The 14,092-nt window shown below is 44.1% G+C and overlaps 2 protein-coding genes across 3 annotated transcripts; both read right to left on the bottom strand.

The window, feature by feature from the left end:
* Positions 1 to 85: 85 nt before the first annotated feature.
* Positions 86 to 6,710, bottom strand: uqcrc2a (ubiquinol-cytochrome c reductase core protein 2a). The gene is made up of 14 exons (XM_080043761.1): positions 6,617 to 6,710; positions 5,126 to 5,227; positions 4,800 to 4,949; positions 4,559 to 4,623; positions 4,368 to 4,424; positions 4,151 to 4,275; positions 3,387 to 3,484; positions 3,201 to 3,258; positions 2,113 to 2,208; positions 1,813 to 2,012; positions 1,611 to 1,691; positions 1,419 to 1,495; positions 1,156 to 1,309; positions 86 to 734 (listed from the first exon to the last, which is right to left on the bottom strand). The coding sequence occupies exons 1-14, from the start codon at positions 6,647 to 6,649 to the stop codon at positions 651 to 653; spliced, it is 1,380 nt and encodes a 459-aa protein (XP_079899887.1). The 5' UTR covers positions 6,650 to 6,710; the 3' UTR covers positions 86 to 650.
* A 720-nt stretch (positions 6,711 to 7,430) lies between these two features.
* Positions 7,431 to 14,092, bottom strand: LOC307263516 (kelch-like protein 24). Of its 2 annotated transcripts, XM_080044668.1 has the most exons (12): positions 13,951 to 14,092; positions 13,420 to 13,741; positions 13,081 to 13,215; positions 12,797 to 12,988; positions 12,334 to 12,477; positions 11,765 to 11,951; positions 11,091 to 11,237; positions 10,225 to 10,353; positions 9,821 to 9,997; positions 9,558 to 9,704; positions 9,306 to 9,471; positions 7,431 to 8,241 (listed from the first exon to the last, which is right to left on the bottom strand). In XM_080044668.1, exons 2-12 carry the CDS (start codon positions 13,702 to 13,704, stop codon positions 8,106 to 8,108), a joined length of 1,845 nt encoding a protein of 614 aa, XP_079900794.1. In that variant the 5' UTR covers positions 13,705 to 13,741; positions 13,951 to 14,092; the 3' UTR covers positions 7,431 to 8,105. The 2 variants fall into 2 exon arrangements, with proteins under 2 accessions (XP_079900794.1, XP_079900793.1); XM_080044667.1 differs by having other exon boundaries at positions 13,420 to 14,092.

Here is a 14,092-nt window from a genome sequence, read left to right as displayed (position 1 = left end):
GCAAGACATTAGCTCATACAATGTAAATGCATTATGAATAAATAGTGTAATAATATAGTCCAACATTTCCACATCACACTGCCAGTGGCCACCACATGAGTATTTTTATTTGAATTCTTTAATATGTACATATTGCTTGTTGTATACTTGAATAAATAAAAAATGCTCATTCCAAGAAGCAAAGAGGAGGATGGTTTGAGCCTACATGTAGGATGTTTCACTTAGCATAAAAGAAAACCTTTCAAACCTGACAGTCATGTTTGTGCTTTTGGCTCCCCCTATTGGTTGATGAATGGAGCAATATCTCTAAGTGCTTAAAATACCACCAGATGCACTTAAGCCTTCAGTGACTCACACATGTCACATATAAATATATGATATAAATTCAAGTGGCAAACAGATAGTCATTACTGTCATTACTTTAATTTACATAGATATACAGTTAAATTGACAGAAAAAAAAAGGAAAAAGAAAAAATTGCATTATGGTTCTCCGGCTCGTTGTTTGCGCTTACTCTTACTGTGAGACAGAATACAAATGATTGGCAACATCAAATGATTGTAGCAGGAGGCTGGTGGTTTGGAGGTCCTCTTTTCCTTTTTTTAAATACAGCCAGCATAATAAAATCCCCTCCTTCTTTAGTTACATTTTCATACTTCATCCACAAACGGCGTATTTGTGAGGTGTCCACTAGATGCCATGGTCTTCTTGCCATCCACAAACTTTTTCGCAGCCTGTTAAGAAACAACACTGTTGTCAATCAAATGTTAAACAGAAAAAAAATACGATTCAATCAATGCTTAGTCAGTTGCATTTCACAAAATGTTAGTGTCTTGGGTTGAAAGTTAAATAAAAACATTGTATGTAAATAACTTCAAGCTGTATTGATTGATAATTCTAAAGTCCAATTACGGCGTCCAGTAAAAAGCAGCAAAACCAAAGTAAAGTACAACTAATTAGATAAAAAAAAGCCATATCTGTATGGGTTTGAGCAGTCTTTTTCATATCACACAGTCTTTTGCTCCATTGGCAAGGTGAAAGTATGAATTAGTGCAACTTACAGCAGATAATGGAACACATCATGGAAGTGAGGGCGTGACAAAAACTAAAAAATGACGTTTCTACATACAGTCTCTCCACAGTGAAAGCGCTCACCTTGACCACGTCGTCCTGGGTGACTGCGTCTATAGCCTGCAGAACAGAGTCAGGGAGCTGGTACGCTGCCGTGGCCAGGACCTGTGCGCCGATCTCCTCCAGCAGGGTCTCAGAGCTCTCTAACGACATCAGGTAATCGGCTTTCACCTGGTTCCTGCACACACACACACACACAAAGTAAAAACAACACCACGCATTACAAAACTGTCTGGCACACGACTGCTTCACTTCCATCCATGTCCAACGATGCTCAGTGAACTCACTTTGCTCTGGTGATGTCGGCCTCGGACACAGTTCCCTCAGCCACACCACTCACTTGAGCGATGGCCGCTTTGATCACCTAACACATTGGACAGCAACAAGCACGGTCATCAGTGAAAGGTCGATTAAGGATTCTTTGCACATTTTGGACGAGGTTATGGTCATCCAGAAAAGAGGGAGTTTTTGGTGATTACCTCTCCTGCTGAGTCAGCTTGTGAGATGGTATAGACGCCAAACAGGCCGGAGTCGGAGTATGAGGCATTGAAGGCTGTGGCCTGAAACACATACAGAGGTCGCCTGACGTTAGGGGAAACAAACACTTTATAACTAATGCAGCGCACGCGCACACACACACACACACACACACACGCACACACACTACAATGTCCAACTTACATCAAAGGGCTGTGCGGTAGCCTTGGCAATACCCTGGCTCAGTTTGCTGGTGATGTTGGAGCCCCTCTTTACATGTGGCCCAGCTCCCAGCACCCTCTGCAGCACGGTGAAGGCATTAGCCTCTGCGCTGCCGGTCACTCCGCCCTCGCTGGCGATCAGTGCATGTACCAAGGCTTCGTTGTTCTGCACCCTCAGCTCACCTGCACTCAAACGCATACGATTGCATTGTGTCAATAATGCCACTAAAGCATAGCTGGATCTCAAAAGAGTGTACTGTCACTTTTAAACACACAGTTTTACCTCCACGGTACAGAGCCTTAGCCACTGGCGCTCCAGCCCCGCTGCGCTCACTCAGGAGCCCCTCGGCCACCTGCCTCAGGACGGAGTGATCCACACCTGGACACATACATCAGATAACACTGAAGTCAAACCTTTTCATTTCCTTTTTGATTTAACTTTTATTTCTCCTCGAGAGATCAATTGAGGGGTGGCTCTAATTTCCAATGATGTCGAGTCAAACAAATGCAAAGCAAAAACAACAATAGATACACGATATACAATGCAAATATATCAAATATACAAGAGCTGATGCAGACAAAAAAATTTAAAATAAATTTAGACAGTGGTGAAGAGTGGCAGGAATTAAAATGAAATGGGTGAAAGTACAATATAGCCTAATTAAAACAGTTACAGGTAGAGTTCGGCAGATTTAAGATAATATGTATAAATTTGTTAAAGGATATGAAGGTATTTTATTTCAATTTGTTGCTGTAAGCTGTTCCAGGAGTCAGGGGCATTGAAGCTAAAAGCTTTCCCAACTCAGATGGGGCTTGTGGGACATAAAGCATGAGCATGTCAGTGGAGCGGGTCTGATAAAGCCCATCTGAAATTTGCAGCATTGTGGTTGAATAATGGGGAGGCTTCCCAGTCAAGGCTTAATAAATAAAAATGTGCCAATGTGCGTTACGTCTTTCTTTAAGAGAGGACCACCCAACATTTCCATATAAAACACAATGGTGTGTGTCATAGGCATATCCTAGATGCTTAACTTACAACTAAAGTCTGCACATTGTCGGGTTAGAAAAGGGCAGCATGTGTCGCCAACGTAAAATCGGCCTTGTTACATGTTCAAAACTCTACACGCTTCATAACCAGTAGAGTCACTGCTGGAATATTCCTTACTGTGAGTGGAGACTAAGTAGCTTGGTGTCTTTGGGCAGATGCCAGATGACATTTGAGAGGAGCAAAAGCAAGCACACATACACACACACGATCACACAGACACAGCTTGTAAACAACAAGGCAGCTGTGACTCCAGAATGCCTCCTTGGTAAAATGGATACCCGTGAGGAGGAGAGCAGCTAGAATAGCCAGCACTAAACACTCACCTAGTCCTACAAGAGCCATCCTGCCAGTGGTGAAATTGTCCTTGACAAATGACTGCAGCTACGAGGGGAGGAGGACAAAGACAGGGAGAGGTGTGTAAGAGCTACGCACAAACTAACAAAGAGACCAAACCATTTACTACTGTCTTACAGAATGTGTAGATATGATGCAAGACAAAAGATCATTACCATGTCGGAGGAGACATGGTCGACCATGTAGTCAGGGCAGTACAGAGAGTTGGACAGGGCGTTTTTATACGCTGCTTCATGCAACTTCTCGATTACACCTGTGGGAGCACACAGAGGTCAGACAGTTCAGTTATGAGACACATTTCAAATCATTTCATTCAGATACAGCAGGTCCACCTCTATAAACACCTCCCTCAACTGCATGTGTAGAGGAGGATAGGGGTTGAATGAATAAATAAAGGCTATGAGATAAAAAAAAATATATATATATATATATAAATGTCAGAGATTAGATCTGGGAAAATGCCTTTTTAAGCATTATCGTTATTATGGACATTGAATCAAATCAGTCCCTGTAATGTGCATATCTCACTGGCCACTATGCATCTAATGCACCATGCACTTGCCATTACTGGTTCCTCAGAAGTTAAAAAGCCCCCCAAAAAAAAACATTGCCAGTAAATAGCAGGGCTAAGTTTCTTCAAATAGTTTCAATGCTCTAATTCTGCTAGAACCCATTACATCAAGATCAAGGTATACTGCTATCAAAGTTTCTGTTTATGGCATTCGGCCCTGGAAACATTATTCCATACTAATAACTCAGGTGTTTATGGGCCGGTTTCACAGACATGGATTAAGCCTAGTCCTGGACTAAATGGAGTTTTGAATGGAGATTGTCCATTGAAAGTACAATTTAGTCCAGAACTAGGCTTAATCCATGTCTGTGAAACCGGCCCTGAATGTGGTGAACCTGTGGTCCTGACCTATCTGAGGACACTGCTGAGCCAGAGCCTTGTCAATCTTCACCCTGGGCGTCAGGTCGCTAACCTCCCACGGCCGGAACTCCTGAGCGGCCGTCACGTTGACCAAATGCTCCAGTAATGTCCCTCTGTACACGCACACAATCAATAACGTATTAAGAACACACACAAGACATGCAAATATTTAAAAAAAATTAGGGGTTGGACATAAGAGACTCACAGGTTGTCTCTCAGGCAGTCTGCAGTGTACACCATGGTCTCTCTTGATGAGGTCACACTGCAGGTAAACAGATGAGGATGACACAGTTGGTTTCAGTGACGGACTGGGCTATATTTACACCAGCATTCTCCCTCAGTTATTTATGGCACGGAAGTCAAGTGTGTACATGTAAAGAGAGGCCTGTCACTGACCTCAGGCTCCCTCCCAGTGCCTCCATACCGCGACAGAGCTTGAAGGCAGACGCACCTTTACTGGTCTACAAAACAACATGCACAAAATCAACAAGTGTAAGAAAAATTAGAGTTGACTGTCCATTATGTCACAGTACGCAGCTAAAATACATTTGTGAATATCAATAATTGAGCAATTCTAAAGAAAACAATTGGTTTACGCAGTTTCCTATAGGGCACCAGTCCCACATTGACAAGTTACCAGGTTTGCAGCCAGACGTAGCACATGAGAGACGCCCTGGTTTTCCACGGTCTCATGGCGACTCCCGGCCCTCACAAACACACCGACGCTGGCCGTGGGGGAGTAGTTCTCCAACGATGCTACCACCAGACCGTTTGGCAGCTTGGACACCTGAGGCAGCAAAAGAAAAGCTGCAATCAAACTATTAACCAATGTATGTCTCTTTCCTGATTCAAACATACTCTCTCTCTCTCTATTCATAACCATTTTGGAGAAGCCTCAAAGATGTTTTTGACCGTTTGGATTGTAGCCTGCAGCTGTTGGGTGTGTGGACGAGTGTGGCCTACCTGGACATTCTGGGGAGGTAGAGGTGTGGCGGAAGACGGCTTGATGCCCGCCAGGGGAACCGTCAGGGCTTCACTCCTCCTGGCTGCAGCATAGCAGCGTTTCTGAGGGAGATGGTGACACCAAAGTTAAGGACAAGTGGCTTCTTAGCCTTTTTTCCCCCTCAAAGCGTACTGACCTCGACCTAACCTAGCACCACAGTCCTCCTGTGTGAAAGCTGTGCAGGTCGGAGAAGAACACACTTTTTCTCCAATAGTGCAATAACTCCACAAAAGCATGCACAAGTTAGATTGGACCGATCTCAAGCTATAAATGTTTCAAAACACCTGTCACCTCATTAACTCTGTTATAACTACATGAACAGTTAAAGACAAATATTGATACGGTATATCAGCCTTTCCCTACCGTTACTCCAAATATAACAACAGGAAAGAAGAACACTAAACTAAGTTGGTTTTACTAGATACATTCCTGTTTATTTACATCTGGTTCCTTTTATCGTTAAAAAACAATTATAAAAAGTACAATACTGGATACATAACACCTTATTTCACTTGGACATGAGATGTAACTGTACTGTAGACAAGGGGTCTCCAGCAGACAATGACATTGCATCATTTTAGGGGAATCTTGAGACAAAACCTGTGGCTTATTTTGATGTAATTCGCCTTATTTGATCAACTTTCTATTATTGGAATGATCAATTTATTAATCAGCTACGTTGTTTTTATTAGGACACAGTAACAATCATTTTGTCGATAAAATAATGGCACCAGAGTAAACAACGCAAACTATTCCCCCTAGGATATAATACAATCTTGAGCTGATCGTGTTACATAACAGGAAATAAGACTATTGTCTAATGACTTCATTTAAAAAGTCAGATACTATTATTGCGCCATATGATCATTCCCGTTTCACACGTTCAGCAGCAGTCACTGATACCGTGCTAAAGCAGAGCAGGGTGAACTAAGTTGGCATGGGTCAATTAAGTTCACCACTGAGGACATACACACGCCCTGTCACTGGTCACTGTTACATCCTGACAGAGTATATGAGTGAAATCAATTCATGTCACTATAGTACGGCCAAATCAGGTGAAGCATTGCTCGCTTCAAGACACCTTGAGCAAAATAAGTTGTTGCATGTACGTTGTACGAGCTCGTACATGACCTTCAGGTGAGCAAAGAAGCACAATTAGCCGCGGAGCTAGGCTGTTTCACCGCACACGTACCCGCTACTATCACCCAGCACGGTTAAATGATTGGGGGAGACGTTGTTGCTTAACTCGGCTGTAAGGAAACAAGCAAGCAAGCCCTTACACATTAGGTAAACATGTATTAGCTAGCCACTTAGCAGGCTAACTAGCCGGCTTGCAGCTAACGACAGGGGAAGCGAGGTTTCCGTCAGCTCGAGATTGGAAGCGGTAGGAGTTCAAGTCTTGTCGGTCACACAGCTCACACCACACAGGTAGAAACAACAACGGGACTCACGGGGAGATGGTTCAGAGACCGGATTCCTCTCATGACTCCTGGCTATCTCCTTCAGCCGGGACAGAAAGACAAGCTATGGCGGCGGCGTACCCACAATCCACTGCAGCGTGCGTGCCAATCAAAGATTATTCAAGATGGTCAAGATATATATCCGGAAATTATTCTGTCCTTTTTATTCATAATCAGGTTTATTCGGTAACGTTCACACACACAGAGTGGATTTTCCATGGTCTGTTTGGTGCACACAATAAAACTACATATGTGAAAAATATGTAAAAGAACGTTAAAAGTCTATAAACTACGAGTATTAGGGCCACAGGGAAGAAGTAACAGAATACGTGATTTATTTTATTTTATTATGAATACAAGAATATTTCAAAATTAGAAATATTTACAGTTTTCAGTCTAAAAGGAAGAGCTGTGCTAATGCAGGAGTTAATATATACAAATAGCTGATCACAGTTTAAGAGGACAAGGATGTGATAGTGTAACAAATAGGCTACAGGTCTCTATTTAGGGCTGATAGTAATATAATTATATTATACTTGGTGTCTCAAAATGTAGAAATGTCTTTCGCACATTTAAACAAATAGAAGAGTCTATTTTTAAAAGGTGGCAATTAAACACAGGCAAACTTGGTTTTCAAGCAAACATTTTAAGTATTGCAAGGTTTTTGTATAAGCCAACATAGGTGTATCTATTTTTCTGCTCACTCATGCATTTGTTATTTTTGGGCTTCTTTAAGAAATACAGAGGGGAAAAGCAGAACACAGCACTCATGGTTAAGAATTTAACATCTTTATTAGGACCCAACTCAAATTGAAAAAAAAAATAAATCACTTAAATTCATGAGGCACATTACAATACAAAAATATACTCAACATATTGCAGTAAATACAATCACTCAGAACTTTACAAAGTTTAAATACAAAAACACTGATCACGTATAGACAATTTCTTTTCACATGTAACCTTCAAAAATATCCACAATGTGATTCTTGGGCTCAAAGAGCATCTTTTGATTGAGTGAAATGTTGACCTTTTTTTTTTTTTTTTTTTTTTTAAAACATCTTTCTCACAGCTGGTCACAACCCAATAAAAACATCACATAATAAAATGATACAAAAATACATTATGTTGGCAGGGAAAATCTTCACAGACTTGAGGGGCTCCAACATTTAAACATGACGTTCACATCATACGTAGAATGGGTTTAGATTTCCGGTTCGCTGATCACTTGTTCCCCATTGTCACAACGCCAAAAACGAGGCACGCAAAGTGAGTGAGTCTCGTCCACAGGTAGTTACTGATTGTAAAACCATCTACTTTGTTCCTTCGGTAACAGTGCACCGTGTTGTGCCAAGTCCAGGGCATCTCCCTTCTCAGCTGGCCGTTTTCCACAGCACTGAGCACGTACCCGTACACCCTAATGAGGGTGCAAATATTAACCACGAAAAGATTTTTCCTTCTCAATGTCCACACTCAGATGTCAGGGTTGCAGGGTGTGTGTGTCCTTCCTCAGCTGGAGAGAGACACAGCTGAGCCAGCTGCGACTGGTGGGCATCTCACCGACGATCTCCCAGCAGTCCGTCTCATCACAGTACCTCTCAATGGTGTCGTGATACCTGCACAGAAAATATAAATCAGTACATTTCTATAGAATCTATTTCCTACTTTTGAAATGCAAGTTCCTTAAAACCACTACGAGTAACATGGCACATTGGCGGCGGCCCCTTTGGACAAAAGCGGTAGTATTTTTACGACGCCAGCTGTCGTGAAGCTGTTTTCTAGCTCGTGCCAGGCGTGCGAGATTCAAATGATCAGGAAGCAATATAGTGCAAGTCCGTGTGTTGAAAGTGTGAGGACACCGGACTCTTTTCGGCTCCGTGAGAGTGGTTAGTGACACAGCATCAACTAATGCCAGTCAGTGCTACACACACCTGATTGCAATGAGTTGATGCAGTGTCACCTCTCACGGAGCTGAAAGATTCCGTGTCCTCACACAAAGCGAATGAATGAGAGACGGCAGTTAGTATGGATCACGATGAGGTAATGTGTTTTATGTTGTTGTAAATAATGACTATTTCAGATGAATAATGGTCATCTGATGATGCTGGTGAGGCAAAGTAAACTTTGTTTTAGTAGGCTACCGCTCATTCATTTAGGAGTAAACACTGCAGTCTAGTTCGTTCCCATGAAATTGTGTATACGTTGCTTGGCAACGCCCTCCCGCCCGCCTATCACTCTCCCTTTCTTCATTGCATTTTCTTTTTTTTCTTTGATGGTTCAGCCCCGTTATCAGTCATTATGACGAAAAATAACTGTCTCAAACAAGGCTCCCGCTCCCCTTCCCTCACCTGGAGGGATAGGCTTCTCAAATCGTGTCGCTGCGCCACACTGAAATCTGCCACCAATACGGATATGTGAACATAGAGCATGCACACGTGAACCGAAAATCGGGTGTGACTGGGTGTGCAACCAGACCAAACGCAGTAATAAAAACGTCTTTCTTTGCACTGATGGTCTCGTTTGCTGTTAAAGGTAATTTATGATTATGAGACTGTTTAAAAGATATTTAAATGTTACTCGTAGCCGCTTTAAGCTGTTCCTGGGCTCCTGGATAAGTTCCTGCTGGCATTAGATCACCATATGATCCACATGTCCAAACTGTTGTGAACTTTCCCCTTACCTGTCCCAGCCTTCTTCTCCTCCCAGGACATAGATCTTCCCATCCACTACTGCAGCACCGGGCCGGTAGCGTCGTTCCTTCATGGGAGCGCACATGGTCCACTGGTTGGTCTTGGGATTGTAACACTCCACCTTATCCGTGTTCTCCGTCGAAGCGTGCCATCCACCTTGGAGAACACGCAAAGACACCAAACAGTTTTTAAGTTTGTCGCTGCGTTTCATTGATTAGCGACCGCAGCGTTGCATTACATACCTATGACATAAAGCTTTCCTTTGAGTGTACAAGCAGCCGAACCGGAGCGAGCGATCTGCATTGGCGCCACCTCCGTCCACACACTCAGCTGAGGGTTGTACACCTGAGCCAGGTCAGTGCCGTCGCCGTCCTCCAGAACCGCACCACCTGTCAGGACACAGAGTGGATGTAGCAGGATGAAATTAAGAAAAAAAAACTGTACATCCAAAAGGCTTCTAATAAAAAGCACAAACCGCCTGTTTGCAAGCCTGTGTTTCCCCCACCAGTAACATAGAGCAGTCCGTCCAGCGCCACCACAGCTGGACTTGTGACGGCCACCTTGACCGACTTGATGAACTGCCAGGAGTTGTTGTGAGGGTTGTAGCACTCCACCGAGTCCAGACGAGAGTGTCCCTCCCACCCTCCCACTGCGTACACAAAGCCGTCCAACATCACCAGGCCTGAGGAGAGCAGAAATAAAAATCAATAAAATGTACTACTAAAGGTCACAATTTGAACATGGCGTTACGTGAAGTCAGAGTTCTGCTCTTATTTTCACCGGTTGCTGGGGACGAGAAACACATTTTGTATTTCAAAATCACTCAGGGGTGATATGAAGCACTTTGTGTTTGATGCAAGTTTTTCGGTGCATGATATACCGTACATCCTCATACAGGAGCCAGCTCACCTAATTCAGAGCGTGCTACGTTCATGGGAGCCATCTCGATCCAGGAGTCCAAGCAGGGGTCGTAGCGCCACATCTCCCTGCTGGCTGAGCCGTCGGGGAACTCTCCGCCTGCCAGATACAGAGTGGAGTCTGCAGAGAAGGGAGAGAGGGACAGTTGTGGCTCATTTCAGACCAAGGGGACACCATAGGGATGCACGTAGCCACTAATTTCCCCAAGGTTTAAACAGCAGTTTTAATTTAGACTAGTCGACTGGTCCAGATCGTTATTTTAAGTGTGTCTTTATAAAGTTTCTTGTTAAACATTAGTGTAGGCTACTGTTTGCTTATCGCCAGACCCCACCGAGTCGCGCTGTGTGTTGTTTTGGGTTCGTCTCCACCGCCGTGCGTACAGGCAGCATTATAACAGATGACGGGAGGAATAAGAAAACTGTTCTACTTTGTGCTGCTCTCACCCTTTTCTCTTTCTTTCTCTCTTTCTTTTACTAGCCCACACCTATAGGGCTACAAACACCTTCAATCTCACACATTGTATGTACAAGTCCAAGTGATAAGAAAATAAAATACTAGCCGACTAGTATTTCTGGTGCCGACTAGTGAGGCAGTGGACGTTTAACCGACTAGTCATGTGCATCCCTAATATGGAGTTTCATCATCAGTAAGTAAGTAAAATCTATCTATGTAGCGCTTTTCACAGACGACAGGGTCACAAAGTGCTTTTACAATGTGCATGGAAAATAAAAAGCATAGTAAAAAAAATAAATACGTCTTAAGAATAAAAAATGAATAAAAAAAAAAAAACACACCACAGATAAAATGAGCAACATATGAAAAGAGACAGAAGTTACTCAGTGCCAGCGTTTCCTCACCCGACACCACCAGCCCGTGTTTGCTGACGGCGAAGGGCAGACAGGCCAGGTTCTTCCATTGGCTGGTGACGGGGTCGAAGCTCTCCACACTGCGCAGCACCACCTTGTCATCCTCCCCGCCAACTGTCACGATCACTTCAGCCGCCCCTGTTGCCATGGCGACGGGAGAAGAGGAAGGGAGAGAGAGAGAGAGAGAGAGAGGAGTGAGACTTTTAGTTTCTACATTGAAATCGATTGATTGAATCAAAAAAGGTCACAGTTAAGAAGATTGGAACATGTTCAATTTATGCTCAAATTATTTGTGATGAATTGGTTATCAAAATGTTTGCAGATGACCGATCGATTCACTAATGGACTCAATTTTTTTTTTTTTTTTTTTTTTTAGCTCTAGTGGTTGGCGGGCATCTAGCAGAATGTTAAAGGAAAAAATGTAACAATAGGAAAACCAGCTTTAATGTGTACCTCTTTATAAAAAAAAATACAACTAAAATATAGTATCGATAAATTGAAGTCCAGTGTTCGTTTCACCCTTGCCAAGATACACATTTTTTTAACTAGAATGTGTGGTTCATTAAGTGTAGAAAAGAGAAACACTAGGCTGGATACGTGACCAAGATGAAGCCTCTAGTCATAATGAAAATGCCATGGGTCTCGTTGACACCTCGTGTGTTCACCTGTGGACCTGCGTGGCCTGGCTCTTGAACAGTAGAGCTCTCCTCGCCGGTCCTTTAGCAGCAGGTAGTCCTTGGCCTGGGAGATGAGCCTCTGGCAGCCCTGGTTCTCCTTCACCACGTCCAGAGACTCGATCACATCGTGCAGGTAGTAGGGGCTGATCAAAGGCAGCCGGATATGCTCCAGGACCTATGGAGGGACAAATAGAAGTAAACATGAAAATGATAAATATTAAGTATCCTAAAGCAGGGGGGGATTTAGTGTCCACAGATGGATAACTGAACAGACTCATTCTTTGATGGTTTCTTGTAAAAGGTTCTAAGAGCTATAATGTACGGTGCAATGTCTAAGGAGTAAAGTGTGTCACAATCCTTTTATCATTTCAAATTAAATGAACCAAACAAATAAACAGATAAACTAAACAGCTGCAGAGTTGAGGGCTCTTTAACAATTCAGCGTCACCTCAATAGCACATGCTTGGGACGAAGCAGGACGCTAGTAAACACATTCATACCAGGTTGCAAAAAAAAGGAGAAGCAGCAGAGCGTTAGTAAACCCAAGTGATTCTGACCTTTTCAAAGCTCTGTTTGCGGCAGGGGGATTTACCCAACCACAACATGGCCGCCTCGAACGCCACCTCCTCTTCGGGCACGTTGAGGTGGTCACTGGACAGGATTTCTGTCAGTTTGTCCACACACAGGGAAAGGAACTCGTCCTGGAGAGACGCGGAAAAAATGTAAGTGTAAGTGACAACCTCCTCAGACACAGGGCGCATCATCCATAATGTGCTAATCACATGACAGGAGGTGGATTATCTTTGCTAAGCCCCTTTTAACACATGAATCCCCCTGTAACACTGGCAGCCTCAATTGTCCTGGTGAGGCCCTGGTGGCATGTGCTGAGGCAGCATTATATTGACTTGGTGACAGAGTGTACGCATGGGTTCTAGAAATAATTACCAAGAGAAACCTGAGTGGACCGAATCCGTGTTTGGTTTAATATAACAGGAACACACTCGGGTTGTAACCTCTCACCTGCAGATGAACACTGTTGAAGTGCTCCAGAATGTAGTCCATGCTGCGCTTCTCCAGCACCTTACAAGAATGGGCCTCAGCGAAGCAGTGAATCCCCACACAGTTCATCTCATCCATCTGACGCTCCATAAAGCGACAGCAGGCCTCTCGCACAGCCATCACGTCCAGCAGGTTGGCCGCTGCCAGCAGGGCCTGCAGCCACACCAAAGTAAGTTTCAATCGCACATGCTCTTTAGGGGAGGGGGTGAAGATGGGAAGAGAGAAGGCGAGAGGCATCCCTTTACCTGAACATTGGCTTTGGAGATGTAGACCTCGGACGTGTAGGCGTAGCTCACCAGCATGCCAATCATTTGAGGCTCAACTCCATTGATGGCGACTCGCTCCTGTTTGGACTCTATCAGGTCGGTGGAGAACATGGCCTGAGTAAACACACACGCACATGCACAGTACAGTTTATTGCTGTTCTAGCTAATGAACATGAGCCTGGACTCCCAATCGTTACATTGAGGTGAGATAGATATTATGCTCACTATAGCCCACATCAGTGTCGAAACAACATGAAAAAGGGCGTTTTGCATAATAAATTCTGACCTTTCAGTGTGACTAGGTCTGTGATGTGTTACCTGGAAGTAGGAGCTGAAAGAGGCCAGCACGATGCGGTGGCAGGGGAACTCCTGCCCCCCGCAGCACAGGGTCACATCGCAGAAGGCGTTGTTGAGCCGCAGACTGTTGAGGCCCTGCAGGACAGTGTTGGGGTGCCTGGCCTCCACGAATAGGTAGTCCTCGTTGCTCAGAGAGACTGGAGGAGCGGCGGCCGCGGCACTGGTGTTCTCCTGGTCCTGGAATATGACGTTGATAGCGGACGGCGAGGATGCTAAACCGGCGTTGACGGCTATTATTTCAGCCATTATTTCAGCCACTCCGCTAGTCAAGCCTGGGAGGGTGCTGGTGTACGGCATAGACAACACAATTAGGACACTTTCACGCCAAATACTCACTTCAGGAAACAGCAACGGTTTGAATAATAGCTGCTGAAGTAGTTCTCGGTAAATAAACACCAATTTAAGAGTGACATTGGTAAAAGTTGCAGGACAAGCAACAGAGCGGTGAGTCGATCTGAGATTTTTTTTTATTAGCTCCCTAATGAGGCTTACCTCCGGTGAAGCCCCGCGCACGAGCCGTTTTCTATCGATTAAAACCTGATTCAAACTAATAAGTCCTATCACAAGGGCGCGGAGGGGCGAGAGCAAACGTTCAGCAGGTTGTACCAGTGAAACATTACCCGCGAGACATAAT

This window comes from Ammodytes marinus (genome assembly GCF_949987685.1).
Source record: "Ammodytes marinus genome assembly, chromosome: 16".
In the NCBI taxonomy this organism is placed as follows: domain Eukaryota; kingdom Metazoa; phylum Chordata; class Actinopteri; order Uranoscopiformes; family Ammodytidae; genus Ammodytes; species Ammodytes marinus.
Note: the sequence above shows the minus strand (reverse complement) of the source record. Positions and strands in the feature narration are given on the sequence as shown.